The sequence below is a fragment of the Pteropus vampyrus genome, unplaced genomic scaffold (genome assembly GCF_000151845.1).
Source record: "Pteropus vampyrus isolate Shadow unplaced genomic scaffold, Pvam_2.0 Scaffold4, whole genome shotgun sequence".
NCBI classification, from domain to species: Eukaryota; Metazoa; Chordata; class Mammalia; order Chiroptera; family Pteropodidae; genus Pteropus; species Pteropus vampyrus.
This window is the reverse complement of record NW_011888785.1, coordinates 7,323,191-7,340,973: the sequence shown is the minus strand read 5'-3', so window position 1 is coordinate 7,340,973 and position 17,783 is coordinate 7,323,191. Positions and strand designations below refer to the sequence as shown.

Sequence of the window (17,783 nt, the reverse complement as noted above, 5' to 3'; positions counted from 1 at the left end):
TTTTTTCTGCGTAAGAACTGTGCCTTGTGTCCAGATATGTCTGTAATATTTCTTAGGGCTTTCACTTATATTCTGTCCATTGTCAAGTGATAACAGTGATTATTGATACAGAGTTCATCATACAGGTTTAATTATTGATACAGGGTTCATCATCTGAAAAAATAAAAAGTCAAAACAAATTAAGGTAGTGTATCTGTCTGTAATAAACTCTATATCTCTCAAATGTCCCAATATATTTAGAAACTCAAGATGCTCCCTTGCGTGTGGAACAAAGAACAAGACAAAATAATTTGGAAAGAAGGTGGTAACAGAAGGGAAGGAAGGAACTCCAGGAATTTGTAACTAAATAAAAAGGGTAGATTCCTGCAGAAACTGTCTACAAAGGAAGTTTACACATATTCCAACTAATAATTACAAAGTCCTTCTGAGAATCAAAGAGGAAGAAAAAAGTTGTTAAAAACTTTCTTTCACACATCATTTTCAGTTATAAAATTATATTTGTAGTAGATTCAAAATTTCTGAAAAAGCTTCTCTTCATGCATTTTTTTTCTAATATGTACTTTTCCTATGCATGTTAAAGGCAATAGAAACATCCAAACTTTAACCAGCTTCCTATGGTGAATATGGAATTCTATCTGGTTTAGATATAGCCCCTGACATCATTTTCCCTGGTCTATGGTATGAAGGCCAAGTATTGTGTCTCATTAAGCCTGTGAAAAAACAGCCTATCTTTGTAGAAGAACAGTAGGGGACACTAACTTGTTCTCTATGAAAGTGGAGATGTAATGGAAATACACTTAAAGATGAGATGAGGAATATACAGAATAAAATCCAGAAATTTCTTTCTAGAAGAGTATGAAAATTATTTTTAATTGACAAAGAATAAGAACGTGCAAACTTCTAAAATGTAGGAATACATTTAGGCTGTTTTTATATCACTATAGCAATGCTAGTCTTGTTGAAAGAATCGAGAGCATGCAAGTATAGTTTAAAGTACATTTGTAACTGAAGGAAATCTTTGCCTAATACAGTTTTGGAAAATATCAATAATATCATCCTCTTCTTTTTCCCTCTCATCAACTGTAGTAAAATTTGCATCATATGCTTTTTCAGAGGTAGTTCGAAGTAGAATTGTGTCAAACAGTTTGAGACAGAGGGCTTAATTTCATGTTTCTGGGCTAGATTTCAAAATATAGTGTTGCTCATGATGCTTCTGAAATTTGATTAAGTAGGTGGGTATTATCTACTAAGTCTGTTTATTGTCAAGCATTTTAGGATTGCCTTTCTTGATTCCGCTTTCTACCTCCGTATTACCTCTTTTCCTGGCATATCATTCCCATGAGACTTCTTCTACTAGCAATTTTATCCTTTTGTTTCTCTGATTTAAGTAGAAATAATATAGATATGAAGACCTAGATACATAGTATTTGGTGTATTTACAAAACAGAATTTTATATCCTATGGTGAAAAGGTATGCAAACAGAATCGTAGTCTCTCCTAAAGGTTATATATATCTTAATTTATGTATCTCTTACATACTTTGGTCTCTGCTTCAGAGGCTTAAGACCAAAAAAAAAAAAAAAAAAAAAACTCCTATCACTGGAGTATATGGTTTGTCTCCGCATATTTTTTCATTCTTTAGGAGAATTTCAACTTTCTACATGACTGTGACAGTGGCATATATGAGGCCATATATGATACAATCTATATAATTAGTAATTTAAATAGAAGAGTTTTAAAACAAAAGCTCCCAAACATAAGCTTACATTAGGGAGAAAAGTGCGCAGAATGCGTTATGAGATCCATGGTGCATAAGCTTGAACTTTTAGCATCATTTATCACACTCAAAAGGATAATTTGGAAAATCTTAAAAGAGCAGTTTGTCCCTCGGTCTCTGAAAACAAAGCAAAGAGAAGAATAAGCGAGAAGATGAGAAGGTGGAGAAAAGGAGTGGGAGACAGAAAAAGAAAGGAGAGGAGGAGGAAGAGGATATTGTTCATTATTTATTTATTTTTGTTTATTTCTACTCTGAGCCCAGGAGGGATAAATGTGGATTGCTCTGGCAATCAAAAATTTGGCCCAGTATTACTAATATGATTGAAGTGTAATTTGATATATACATGCAACATAATTAATTGTGTGAGTACACTACAGTGACTTTCTCTAGGAAAAAAAAAGCATTAGTTATTATTTGAAATCTAATAATAAAATTAAATGAATTTAGCATCCATTACCTTGATCAACAGTTTTCAGTTTTAGTTGAGATTTTGCATTCCTGATCAAGCTCACTGAATTCAGAACAAATGACAGAAATCGTACTTTCTATTCTCAACTGGTATTCTTTTCCATCTTCTGATATAGTGCTCAATTCAGGTGGCAACTGCTATAGGAAAATATATAGGGTGGTCATATAAAAATAAAATTTGTTTCTAAGACTCAATAATATTGAAAAGGCACTTTTTCCTCAATAGCTCATATTTTGCTAAATGAGCTAGTAGTAATAATTTAAGCACTTGAATTTTTGAACCACACAAGATCAGTTAAAACCAAACCCTTAAAAACATCAGCAATGCACAGAAGAGTACCTGGAGTCACTGTACTGCTCTGACTTTGGGCACAGTTTTGTTCCCCAACACATGATAGGCAGTCTGGTTGGAGCCTGCCTTAGTGATTCTGGTACTAAGTAGTGGGCACTAGGAAATAGAGGAAACAGAAAGATTCCCATCTCCTTTCATTTGTTTGGTAATGTTTACTGACATACCAGTGAAAAAGTCTATTTATCCTTAAAAATTAATATCATCCCTAATATAAGTTACAAATCTAAATATTTTTAACACATAAATTAAAACATTATTACCACCTGAAATATCTTAACCTTCAGCTTATTTCTCAGCTTCTTCTTTCACAGTTGGATTCATGACTACTGAACTCTAGTACTGGTCCTAGCCTAGTTCACAGGCCAATCTTTTCTTGAGGCAGAGAGTTTTTACGCAGTCTCAGTTCTTTGCTAGCTCCCCAAACAGATGACTCAGTAGGGAATAGTCTCCCTGTTAGCCTAATCAGAAACCGCACTGGCCCTAATGTTGTACTGAGTTCTCTCACCAATGTAGATCCAAAGAGTCTGTGTTCCCAAGGTCTATGCTATTCTGACAACATAGTTTACTCTTTTCCCTCCTTTTCCTGGTCCCTGCTGAGTATAAATGGTCTTTATTCAGGAACAGACTTTGTCTTGGTTCTGAGTCTTATTTTCACAATCTATCAATGATCTTATTTTGTTCATGAACTAGAGATGAGTCAAGGTCAAACCTCAGTCCCCTGGCTAAGACCAAAGGGTGCACAGTACTTGCCTCCTTAGACCTCTTGGTACTGCCCCACTCCTTCCACCACTCTGGATTTCTTGTCATCTCTGCTCATCTGCTGAAATAGCTCATCAGTTCTTAGACCTCAGCACTACCCACAGTGACCACGGGTACTGTCTTGTTTAATTAGCTCAATCTTTGCAATTCATAAAGTCCATATTTCTGAGCCAATTCTACTTTAGTCAGAGGCTCTAGTACTTGACCTGCTACCTGTCTTTCAAAATGCTTGATAACTAAATATTGGTACTCTAATTGTTACTTGCATTATGGAATAAATTATGGGAATAGAACTTGTGCTTTATTCTAATTTGAGCTATTTCTGAAAAAAAAATGCAAGTATATTTTAACTTTAGTTCATTAACAGGGGCCCTCAAATTTTGTTATATATTAGAATTATTTAGGTTATTTTTCAAAAATACAGACTCTTTGGTCCCAACATTCAGTCTGTGATGAGGTCTTGGAACCAGCATCCACAAATCACAGTATAGAAAACACAGTTCCAGAGGAGTAATCTTTCTGATCCATCCCCACTACTACATACCTTAATACCTGCAAAAATTTCTTGGCTTTTGATGGCTAATCTTTGTACATGTGGTTTCTCCAAGAAAAAGATGAAAACAGTACAGAATATCTATAAATATAGTTAACAAATAATCATTTAGCAATAAAATTATGGAGGAAATATGTATGTTATTATATGTAAGTACTTAATTTTAATTTTTAGTAGATAGCACATGAGATAACAAAAATAAGTAATTTTAAAATGCTTAAAAATGAGAAAAATTCCATCTTTATAAAATATTAATTATTCAATCCTCAACAAAATTAAGTGTTGTAGACTTTGTCTTGAAGATGTATTCAAAAAGGATGTGATATCATCATCGAAAAAATGAAAATGTTTTTCCTAGACTGAAAGTATATCATTTTAAAACCCAAAAGAGACATAAAATTACAAGACTTCACTGATAACAATCAACAAATTGTGAGAAGCAGATACTCATAGTCAAGATTAATGACTCGTCCAGTTATCATTGTAGTTGACACAATTGCCAAGGAAAAAAAAAGAAAAAGAAAAACACAGTGCTTTATGTTATGGGGACAAAAACTACTTTTAGAAAATGATTTAAAAATTCATTTTTAACAATGCATTCATGAAAAAAAAAAAAATGTATCTATCTCCAAGTCTGAGATTTATGCCATCCATTTCTAAAAAAGAGAATGCCTGAACTGTGGTCTCCTGCTTCAGCTCCTCTTTGATTTCTTGAGAAGAAAGCCTAGACCAAGCTATGAGAAATCCCACTGAGTTGTTTGTAGGGGAAACATCAAAAGCACACCTAAAGAAAACCCTGGACTCAATTGGCTCCATCACAACCTCTGGTCTTCCTGGAAGTGGTGGTGGCAATGAAGCAGACAGCTGATTTGGTGGGAGAAAATGCATAATTTGTAGTTGGGCATCTTAAGAGATAGTACTGGCTTATGGGAAAAGCTCACGAAGACTGTAACTCAGGGAATTTTAATACATTTAGAAAAATAATTATTCTCTATCAGCAAAGTAGTACATTCTTCTATTGACCCACAATCACATAAAAATTGACAGCAGATAAATTTATCAGCTTATCAAGCTTGTATCGGTGCTTGTTGAATACATCTATCCTTGAAAAGTCTAGCTCTTGAACACAAACATAATTTACCTTCTTTTAAGCTACTACCTTTTCTAAAAGATCCAACAAATAAAATTCAGGTTTTCTACATTATAATTTCTTGTTCTAAAGAAAATGTCACTATAATGTAAAATCAAATGACAACTATTTTACTCTCATAATTTACTCTTATAACTCAACTCATCATTACTCTTGCTTTCTTGAAAAAGCTATTTCATAAAAGAGTGATTATGCTGTATTAGCGAAATATACCCAGTGTTAAACAATAGTCTTATTCTTTTCATTTTTTCTGAGATTAGAAATGTTTAAAGATCCCTCTAGGAACTCAGAGAGATTTTATCTCTGGGCAGTTGCAAGATTAAATCTGGGAATCTCGAATGTTTCCAAATGAGTTTTTAATTAGTTTTGTTCTGATTTAGAGAAGAGAAAAATATCTGAGTGACAAATTTTATAAGTAGGAGTTTTATAATGTCCTAAAATTTCTACTATATATGTGTGGTAATTTTATGATAATCACAATATTAATTTTTTAGTCTTTTAATGTAGATTTTGGAAAATTCTGAGAAACAATCTAAATGTGAGGGGAAAATCTTATGCACTTTCAAATATTTCTAAATGTTATTTCATTGGATATCAGATTACAAAATCCTAATAAACGGTTTTCAAATTAATCTAAATAATAAATATTTTGTCAAACATTTTAAACATTGGGCCAAATCACTACCATATTTAGATTTGAGGAAAATAATAGACACTTTTGAGTATGTATTGATTTTTAAAAATTATGTATATGAGTAAAAATTCCTCCTTAAAGTAGAAAAAAGTCAAATTTATTTTTAAACAGAATAACTATGGAAATAATTTTTAAGAATAAAAGATGAAAACTTAAAAGTAAATAATTCATGAAAATTAAAATTTTTGAATCAATATTTTAAATAGCATCAACTAGGTGAGCTGATCATTGCTCACAACAATGTAGATCAGAGACAATTTATTAAAAGATACTTCAAGTTTTCAAGAATGACACATTGTTTCTGCTTGAAAGCACAATTATTATGGGTTTGTCAATTCTAATATTAGCATGTGCTGAATATGTTAATATATTCTCTATTTTATTATGAAGCTTTATCAGTTAGATTTGACTCAATATTTTCATTCAAATGTTACTTATCCAAATTGTGTATGATTTTGAATAGCAATTTTTTCCAGTTAATTGCATAAATATTCTGAATAACATAACAAGTTAGTTTAAATGTATTGTTTATTCAAGGGAGAAAAGTGATTTTACTATAATACATGTATATGATAAATATAATCCAAACATATTATGCAATATAATCAAATGTTTATACTTCATGGTTAATGTTACTATTGTTAGGGATTTTTTTATTTTCTTAGAAACAAATCACAGGGTCTAATTAAACTGACACTTTCAGATAAAATAAAAGCTTGTTTAAAAAATGCTAGAAAAGGGGACGAAAATCCATTTACAACTGAAATAAGGCATAGAAAAGCAACTCAAAGTATTTATTTTGAGGATTATTATAAAATCGTACTTTTTAAGACAAAACATTAATTTTTAAGGCTGGTATCTGAATATCATATGATCTATCCTGATTTGCTTTATGTCAGTAGGGTTTATTTTACCATAAAAACTGTCAACAATCCCTCATTCATTTAGAATATCTCATTGGCTAACAGGCCCCAGGAAAAGGCTGTTTCAATAAATAATTTAGATTTCTGCCCATCTTTTAAGCAGACATCATAAATTTTATTAGACAATCTACTTAGAGTGATCTGTTAAGGAATATTACAATAGGGGAATTTGTTAATATTTGAAATAACTTTAAAAACTTTATTTTAAGAAATACAGATTGAAAAGAGAAAAAAATGTGACCACAATTTACACTTTTGGCGTTTATCTTTTAAGACTTATTTGATACAAATGCAATCATTCCTGAAAGACAAAAATGAGATTGTGGTACATAATCTGATTTCTTAGCTACGATATACCATGAATATCTACTAATGTTAAAGAATGTATTACTGCATTTTAATATTGCTTATAGAACATTTTATCTTTATAGATATTGATTCAACCAGCAGTTTTTGGTTATTTGCAATTTTTTTCATATTGTTAGAAAAATGCTGTCATAAATCTTGTATTCACATGCTTCTTTAAATATTTCTCTAAGCTAAATTTTTGGAAATGGCATTGCTAGGAAAAAATACACGTGGATTTTTAAGATTATTGAGATAAATTGCCAAATTTTCTTATAAAAAGATTCAATAAATATACACACACGTCTGTAGGGTTAACATGCCCAACTCTTTGTATCTTTGTCAACTCCATTGTTATTTTTTAAAAGCACGATAAAGTGATATTTTTGATATCCACTAGACTGGGGCATTATCAAATATTAGCATAATCCTATCTAAACTAAGGCACGGAACATAAAAACCTTTTGACATTATTAGTTTATAAATACATTGTTAAGAATAAAATTTGATACTTACAAACACAGTCATCTCCAATTTCAATTTTGTCAGGGTCACATGGGTATAATTTTGCGTCAGATATAGCTGCAAAGGTTAAGGATAAATTGTATTTATTCAATTGAGCATAAAGATTTCTATATATCTCTATGTCTGTCTATCAGTCGATTGATCGATTGATCAATCTATCTGAGATGACAATCTATCTGAGAACTTGAATATGGTAAAAGAGAGAAACAATTTTGAATAGTCAAACTTTGAAACTGAGTGGGTGGTACTGACATTAACAAAACGAAATTTTTTTTGAGTTTTAAAATCGTAGTAAAAATGCAAATTTTTAAATATTGAGTTAAAATTCAGTGTAAACATTTCTGTTGAGGTGATTATTTGTATTTTATGGTATTCTCTGATGTGAAAGTTTTGTTTTTATTTTTAATAGTTGTCAATGTTTCTTAAATGAATATAGGTAAATTGTTTTTTTTCCATTAAAACACCTACAGAACTTTCCACAAATATTTGGAAATATTGTTTGAAATTTTAAAAAAAATAGCTATTTTTTCAATGGCAAGAGTACTGAGAAATACCAAAAAGACATTTTTCATAATTCTCATCTTGGGCACCCAATGAAGCTGATCCATCTCTCTGGATTTTCTCCTTGCCAATGATACTCTATTAACTGATCTGTTGTTGAATGTCCTTACTAAATATACTGCTTTCAGTTACATTTAGCTGGACAGAAGACTTCTCAATGCACAGAAAATAAAATGCAGAGTTCCCTAAACATCAGGCCCTGCTGCTCATCTTAATCCTTGTCTTGTTATGTTCTCCCTTACTCTTTGAGATCTACCATCTCTGTCCTGCTTTCACTCTTGTGAGAACACCATACTCTTAGCCTTAAGGCCTTTCATAAGCTGTTGTTGCTGTCTGGGGTGTTTTTGCCCTCGATCTTTATCTGACCAAGGACTGTTTACCCTCAAACTTGCAATGTCAATCTCCTGTTCTCAGAAGAGGCTTTCTCTGGTGACACCTCATTATAAATTTTATCCTTCATTCACCTCCAGTATTTTCATCTACAGTAATATAATCTTTTCATTCATACTATTAATTGCAGTTTATAATTGCTTCTATATTTCTTGCCACTGTTTAGCTGTACCTATGTTGTTTGAGATTTTCTAGTTTGAAGAGTCTAACGACCTCAGGATGGAAATATTTATAAGTGTTACTCATATAATAATTATTATTTGCAGTGTTTGCCTAGTTTAATAACACTGGTCCATAACAGTATTTGTCAGTATTTTCAGTCTTCTGTATATATAAATGAGCCCAGATAATCTACAAGAGGGGGGTTTGTTTTTTTCCAATAACCTAGTCACATATTAGCACACTCCACCTCCCTAAAACAAATAAATACCTCATTTATCAGCTTTATTCATGTCTAAGCAGTCCAAGTAAAAAAAAAAAAATCACCATTATGTAGTTCTATTTTGAGCTCCTTGCATCTGAAGATTTAGTTCACTAGTTCTATTGAACACTGCCATTAAATATGTGCTTGTTGAGTCTCTACCTTGTTCAGAACATGAGGTCCTGACACCCTAGTAAAAAGAGAGTCTATATGTTTCAAAGAGTTAAGTCATAATTGAGTACAGAGAAAAAGAAACAAAAAAGTTTAAGATTAATTATTTATTGCGATATCCATCATGGTATGTTATGGGAACTTTCATCAAAACTAAGAAATTGACCTTAATACTCTAAAATAAATTGAAAACTCTATTTAGATTTTACCAATTTTCCACTAAAGTTCTTTTCTGTTCCAGTATCCAATCCAGGATATCATCACAATGCTTCCTTAGTCTTTTCCAATATGTGACAGTTTCTCAATCTTTTATGGTTTTCCATGATTTTGACATTTTTGAAGAATACTATTCAGGTATTTCATAGACTGTTTCTTAATTTGGATTTTTATGAATTTGTCTGAGTTTAGACTGGCTTTATAGCTTTTGAGGAAGAATACCACTAAGGAAAAGTGCCCTTGTTATTGTATATTATCAGTAGATAAATGACATCAATATACATTATGTTAACCTTCGATACTTTCACATCAACAAATATTTTTGAGGACTTTAAGATCTTGGCAAAGAATCCTAAAGAAATCTGGCCAATTTAAATCATAAATTTAGCTTTACCCTAGCTATAATAGTAAACCAAATCTCTTACTGATATTTATATTAGCTAAATACAAACTATCCAGAGAATCACACAAATATACCAACACACATAGTTCTATGATTAGCTGTTCATGTGTATTACTTATGTTTTCTTACCTTCTGCACATTGCTCCATACATCCCTGAGTAGGTTGTAGTAAGTATCCAAAAAATTGTCCACAGTTTCTTATAGACACTGGGATTTGAAAAAGACAGCAGTCTTCTGTAATGCTAAGCAAAACCTGCCATGCGGCACAAGCTGTCAGTTGCTTGATCGCCCCAAGTGAAGGCACTGTTTCTGAACCTCTCAGAGACAGCCATATGGGGGCTTGTGTTCCGCAGTGGTTCATCTTTTGCATCAGAAAGAAAAGTTAAAAATCCAATTATTTTCGTACATGGTAAATAATCAATTTTGCATTTTCTTCTAAATAATCTTTAAAATATTAAATTATTAATCGTTTAAAAAATTCATTAACTTGTACCTGTGTTATAAAAGAAAAAGTAACTATGGAATAGTAAATTTAAGGGTAGATTTTTCATAATTAATATAATCTTATTCAATTTAAATACTTTTTCCCATTTGTTACATTTGTATTGTGAACAGGAGAAATTCAGTATTAGATAACAAACTGAAATAGCTGATACATTCTAAGACAAATCAATCTGAAGTCATTTTAACATATAATATAAAGATAAACTGATCCTGGAGATTTCTTGAAAAATTGCTGAAAATAGTATATGTAAGAAGTTAATATAAAGTTCAGGAGGTATCAAAAAATCAGGAGAGAAGGAAACAATTGTTCAAAATCTAGAGAAAATAATAGGTTGGCAATTTGGGAGTAATGAAGTTAAAGCCTCACTTAAGGCCAATTATCCGAATCATTTCCAGATGGACAATAGAAAAGTAACCCAGAAAAATAAGAAGAGACTATATACGATTTAAGAAGGATCGAGACACTTACTAAATGCATAACCCGGGGCAAGGCACTCAACATTTTTTGCTTTTTTATTAGGTGGATTGTAGTATCCGCCTCATAGTGCTGTAGTGAAGTATAAATAAAAGAACTTATACAACTTCTACATGGCAATGACTCAATCATTGTAAACCAGATTATAATTATGAATATTACATTAATATCAATTATAATAAATAATATGATATATAATTATATATGTTATATAATTACATTATATGATTGATATATAATTACATAATGTTTCTATTATATAATAATGGTTAATATTAAACTTAATATTTTCATGCTTATAAACAAAGAAAATAGAAAAAGATAGTTATGATTAAATAATAATTTAAAAATAAGACAAATAAAAGTTAAATAAGAAGAAAACAAATAGCATTATACTTAATATATTACATTATATATTTATTGTCGCATTATTATATTTTTTATTTCATTTTAGCCAGTAATAATATCCATTTAATAATTCTAAGATCACAAATAGAAAAAATAGACGGACATATAGTTCAAAGAATACATGAAAATAGTCAATATTAGAAGAGGTATTTTTATCCATTGCTACTGGACATTTTTTAGCATTATATTTTTAAGAAACAACTTAACTGTGTATATTAAAATTCTCAAAAAGACATGAACCTTCACTAATTTTACTTATAAAAATTATTATTACCAAATACACTAAAATATAACAATGACTTATATGCGTATTTGCTAATTGCAGAATTACTTATAGTAAAAGCTTGAATGCGCACACATATGGTAGGATTTAAATAAATATGGTATATACATATGACAAAATATTATTTTCAAACAGATATCAAAAAAATTTTTGATAGAAAAATGTTAATGCTATAACTATAACTGAAGAAAACATGTTATGCAAGTGAACATATAGCATGAATCTTACAAAACAATATAAATAAGAGGGCACAATAGCAAAATGTTAATGGTAGTGTGAGTGTATGGGTGGATTATGAATGAATGTTATGCTATTACCTGTTCTTTTCTAAGTTTTCTATAATGCACATGAATTACTTTAAACATTATAAATAGAAATTTATTTATACACATTTTGTATTATCTTGTGGACTAAAAGAAAATTCTATCAATTCTCCAGCTGAATGGTAAAAGCTTCGTTTCAAGAGGGCATGATAGAATGGGAACAGGGAATACTTCTCCAGGGAGAACAAAATAACCATGTATTATCTGACCTCTAGGAAAAGAGCCAGGGAAAAAAGCCAGTTTACCACCTTACGTTTACATTTTTATGAGGTTCTAGAATCAAATATAGTTAATTTAGCCTAAATAAATAAATAAATAAACCCCACAAATGTTTAAGGACATAGTGAATTACTTCTAATTTTCTCAAATTTTACTTTTAAACTCTGATTTTTTAAAAGTTTATTACAAAAGAAATGTCATAAGAGTGATAAGCAAATAAACCACAAAGAGAAAAAAAGACAGCTACCATGTCACAACTTAAAAATTAAACACTTAAAATTAGGATATTTTTCTTGAGTTTTTTTTAGTTACATGTTTAAAAGGGAACATAATTTCTGCTTCTACATAATCCTCAAAATGTGGGTAACAATAAGGAAAATGAGACTTCTATTTATGACTGGCAAAAACTGAAGCAGGTTTTCAGGTTACTTGTGGTTAAGTACATGAGCCCTGGAGAATGAAGCTGTGATAAAAACTTGGGTTGGTTGACCTGCTAGCTGGGTGACTCTAGATATGTTTCCTGCACTGTATGTTGGAAGTAAATGATGAAAGACTGGATTCTAGAGTTGTAAAAATTATATAAGATACTATATGTAAAAGCGCTTGGTGGACTGCATGAGCATAACATTAAGTATTACTATTATTATTATATAATACATGAGAATACTCCTTTAGATTAATTTAATCTTGATAACAATATCAAAATAATATTTCAGTGTGGGAAATAAATTGGTTGTAACAAGTCTCAATCTTTATATGAAAAAATACATAAGAAAAAAGTACATGTAGTTCTTAGTGAGTTGAAATACCTCGACACATTTGGTTGGCATCTCGGCAGGTCTGTCAAAGATGAGAAATTGATGTCATCCAGGAGCTAGGGAATGGTCATATATCAGGTCTTGAATGGCTGACTGCTGGAGGTACAATGAGTCGAAATGGATATTCGATAAGGGCTCTGAAGTAACTGGTGTCCCCCAGGAGAGCACTCCTGAGGTAGGATGAAAAGATAGGTGTCTTTATATATGCACTTTCTTTGTTCAGATAGTTTAGTACTCAATTAAAATTGATTTCCAAAACAAATAAATCACATCCACCCACAATGGCACATAAAGACCACTTGAAATGTCAGTGTCTCTTAGTAAGTCAAAGATGACTTAGCTTGCACTGTTCATAAATACAGTAAACCAATCAATAAACTCTTTAGAATGTATTTTCGAGGTGCCTAAGCTTCGAGAACTTTACTTTCATTTAATTTGGACAAAGCAATATTGCTGATTGACACTGAGTTAGGATGTGTTTATTCCTACCATCTAAAGTCACAGGCCCTACAAAGATTCCTCTTGAGAATGGTCTTCCAGATTTGAATGCCATTATTGATCCTCTATGACCTACTTTCCTCTACAGTAGCCACATGTCCCGCTATAATCCCAACTCTTCCAAGTCCTAGAGTACAACACATTAAACCGATATCTTAATTCCAATCTAATTTTTGTAAAATACCCTCCTACTGAAGTTCCCTGCATTCTTTAGTACAGGAAAGAATATAAAGTTTTTAAATACAACTTTTTTTTTTAAGGTAAAGTATTGAAATCCATTTTTATTAGTAAGCACAGGAAAAGGATTGGGGAGGAGGGGAATAGTTTGGAAGGAGAACCAAAAGAAGACCAGAGAGAAGGAGAGAGTTCTGTAGTTTTTTTAGGGAAACCACTTTCTGAGCAGCAGTTGGCCTAGAAGATACTTTCTTTGTCAAATCCATAGAGGCAGAACATAAAGCTCCTTTTCCTAGCATAAAGGAGGCAGTGAAAACAAAATGATCTTAGAAATACAGCTCTTGTTTGAGGCTCCTGACTCGCAAAACAAGAAACACAAGGCAGTGTCCTTATTCGAATACCACAGTATCTTGTTGACGCAGTAGATAAACAATCTCTAAATATTATATTTGTTGAAAAAAACACTAATAATAAGATAATATCTATAAAATAGAAATGTGAAATAAAAAATTCAATCATTACTGAAGTACCTCACTGTGGAAAAAAATTTAACTGAAAAAAATTAAAACATTTATTACATAATTTTAGGTTAAAAAAGTGTTTATAAACCAAAATCAATTTCTGAACTTAATAAGGAGCACAAAAAAAAAACTAGAGATATTAATTTGTAAGCCTTTTTCACAAGTGTAGCTTATAAAATTGTCATCATTTCTTTAGCTTTTTATTTTATTGCTTGTAATTATAGCAATTAAACTGTACAAAAGACATTGTTTTGCAAGATAAAAGATCTCCCTAAAGAACTTTTTTAGTAAAATATTTTTAAAAGGCCCTTCTTCCTTTTATCTCTTGGTCCACCAGATTTAAATTTCCCAAGAAGAATTTATCCTAAAAGTCTCAATCTATCAACAATAAATATTTTGTGTGTGGATAGAAATCAGGGATGTGCTGTCATTTCATCTAATTTTTAGGTAACTCAAAGATCTTGTCAATATCAGAACATTGTACCTGGCTAGAAAATAAGCAAAATATTTTTAAAAAGATTACTAGCGAGGTTTACATGAATTATCGAAATGTTGTTGTTTTTTTTAATCTCTTCTTTGAATAGAATTTTATATCAGGGAAAAAAGTTAATAACTTCTTTTTTATTCTGTGCAGTATTTCTCCTTCCTAAGTGCTTCTATAGTTCTCACATGTCTTCTGATTTTGCTGCTTTGAAGAATTATTTTCTAATCCAAAGCTATAGATATAACAAATGTAGTAATCACAGTGTGACATCAATAATACTACAGAAGTGCATAATATTTAAACAGGAATTTTTATTTATTTTTATTTAATGTTTATTTTAGAGGAAAATTCTTAATTCATATACTTAATAATAGATCATATTTTATATTAGTTATGTCATAATTCCTCCTTCCTCAAATTTGTCTCTTAAAATATTCATGGTCTGTGGAGAAAAATTTAAAAATTTTACTAGTATAAATAAGGCACACTCTTAAAAATCTCATTATAATCTTAATTCTAAAATGTATGCTATAGGTAACTAAATGAGAATTATAAGGATGATTTGGGCTCCTATTTGAAAATTTAAGGGTTTGGCTCCTCGAGTAGTTAAAAGAATAGGTTTACAGGCCCATCTCACCTGTCACTCAATTTCATAGTATGAATAGTGTGCAGAGCTTTCTAGCAAACTCCTAATCTAACTTTCCCTCAAAATAAAAGTATATGTAAAATATACATTAAAATTTACATTTCTATTTGTTCTGCTTCCCAAGAAAACTTAAAGCAGCTAAGTAATATATAATAGAGTCTGCAATACTTGGATTTTAAATACTTTGAGAGAATGTGTCAAGTTATGAATATAATAGATACGTAATGGAAAACAATATACAAATGGTTTTCTAGTTTTGTTTGTAGATATTAGGTAGTTTGTATTAGATTGCTTTCTGGTTTAATGCAATGGCCAAGACTAACATTCTTTAAGAGTCATAAATGGTTGACAAACAAATGTGTTAAACTAAATAAATCATTGTAATTTTAAGAGATAAATATGCTTAACACCTGAATATAGGAACTTTATATCTGAGTTTGTAATGATAAAACCTTTGGTATATTGCTCTATGGGAATTTCAGATACTTGTGAATTTTAAAAATCTTACAACTTCTCCAAAGATGTAGGAAAAAGAAAAACCACCTTTGAGTTCCAAATTCAAGGATAAATAAGTAATTAATAATTAAGCTTTCTACAGCCATGCCACCCCTGAACAAGCCCAATCCTGTCTGATCTCAGAAGCTAAGCAGGGTAGCACCTGGTTAGTACTTGGATGGAAGACCACCTAGGAAGAGTAGGTGCTGTAGGCATAAAAAATAAAAAATAAGGGATTGTAAGCTGACAAGCTGACAAGGTCCTTACAATCTATGAGGTCAATCAAGAGTTGCCTCGCCTAAAAAAAAAAAAAAAATTAAACTTCTGACATTTAAAACCGAATTATGTGTTCTGCAACAATACAAAAGGCTGAAAAGCAAGGTCACATAGAAAGTGATTGGTTGGTTAAATCTCTTTACTTTGCCCTCTTTTATGTATCAAGAGTCACAAACTGAATTCCTTTTGAAGAGAATACAAATTAATTGAATGTAAAATAGAAGAAAAATAAAATATGCAAACAGCAATCACAAGAAAATGGGATTGGCTATACTAATAACAGACAAAAAAATTGTAAGACAAAAACTATTACTGGAAATAAGAAGAGATTTTATAATAATAAAGGTTTCAATCCATTAGGAAGATATTAAATTATAAACATATATGCACTTAATAACAAAGCATCAAAATATATCAAGCAAAATTTGACAGAAGCAAAGGCGAATTCATATTTCAGCAGTAATAGTTGGGGACGTCAATACTCTGCTTTCAGTATGAAAAGGAAATAGAGCTAGAACAACACTTTAAACCACTGTAAACTAACAGATATCTACAGAGCACTTCTCCCAACAACAGCGGGATATAAATGCTTTTAAAGTGTACTTGGAGCATTCTTCAGGATAAACAATACACTGGATCATAGGACAAACCTCGATAAATTTAAAAAGATAGAAATCATACAAAGTATATTTTCTGACCACAATGGAATGAAATTATAAATCAACAGCAGAAAGAAATTTAAGAAATTCACAAATATGTGGAAATTAAACAGCCTAATAATGAAGGAAAAAAAAAAGAAATGAGACTATACTTTGAGAAGAATTAAAATAAAGGTAAAACACCAAAATTTATGGCATACTGCTAAAGTAGTGCATAAAGATATATATGCCTATATTAAAAAAGAAAAAGATCTCAGTATAATAAACCTTGTACCATAAGACACTGGAAAAAGAAGAATATACTATACCTAAAAGCAGCAGCAGAATAGAAATTTTAAAGATTATAGACAAAATTAATGAAATTGAGAACAGAAACACAATAGAGAAAATCAATGAAACAAAAAGCTGATTCTTTGAAAAAAAAAGTCAACAAAATGGTTATACCTCTGACTATAAGATTTACTAAGGAAAAAAGAGAGAAGACTCACTAGAGTCAGAAATGAAATAGGGGACACCATTACAGATCTTATTAAGGAATACAATTATAGTTATATGCCAATATCTTAAATGAGATTAAAAAATTCGTTAAAAAGACACAAACTATAAAACTGACTCAAGAAAAACAATCTAAATAGATTTATATCACATAAAAAGATCAAATCAGTAACAAAACAAAATAAAACAAACAACACTCAAACAGATAAGATCAGGTTTAGATGGCATCTAAGCTGCATTCTACCAAACATATAAAGAATAATACTAATTCTTTATAAACACTTCCAAAAACATAGAAAAGAAGAGGAAAAACTTCCAGATTTATTCTGAGCTCAGTATTACCCTGATACCAAAGCCAGAAAAAGATATCACAAGAAAAAAGACTACAGGCCAATCTATCTTTTGAATATAGACACAAAAGTCTTCAGCAAAATACTAGCAAACCAAATCTAGAAATAAAGCTGAAGAATTATGAACCAAGACCCAGTAGGATTTATCTCATTCATGAAAGGTTGGTTTAACATCCCAAAATGAATTAATGTAATATACTGCATTAATAAAATAAAAAAAAAACAAAATCCACATGTGCTTCTCAATACACAAGAAAAAATCACTTGAAACATCCTTTTTAAGATAAGAAATACTCAACAAACCAGGAATAGAAGAGAACTTCCTCAATTTGATAAGAGGAATCTGTAAAAAAAGCTGCATCATACTTGATGAAGAAATACTAGATGCTCTCACATAAGATCAGGAATGAGAGACAAGGATGTTCACGCTCACTTCTATTTAACATT

The 17,783-nt window shown here is 30.7% G+C and overlaps 1 protein-coding gene across 1 annotated transcript in view; it reads right to left on the bottom strand.

Annotated features, from left to right (window-relative positions):
* The window catches only part of VWDE (von Willebrand factor D and EGF domains), a 68,443-nt gene that overhangs the window by 43,836 nt on the left and 6,824 nt on the right, over positions 1–17,783 (bottom strand). The window contains 9 exon segments of the mRNA XM_011364613.1: positions 1,315–1,378; positions 2,235–2,259; positions 2,261–2,380; positions 3,901–3,991; positions 4,532–4,780; positions 7,540–7,603; positions 9,838–10,069; positions 12,730–12,863; positions 12,866–12,908. Coding sequence (XP_011362915.1) covers positions 1,315–1,378; positions 2,235–2,259; positions 2,261–2,380; positions 3,901–3,991; positions 4,532–4,780; positions 7,540–7,603; positions 9,838–10,069; positions 12,730–12,863; positions 12,866–12,908 — 1,022 coding nt within the window.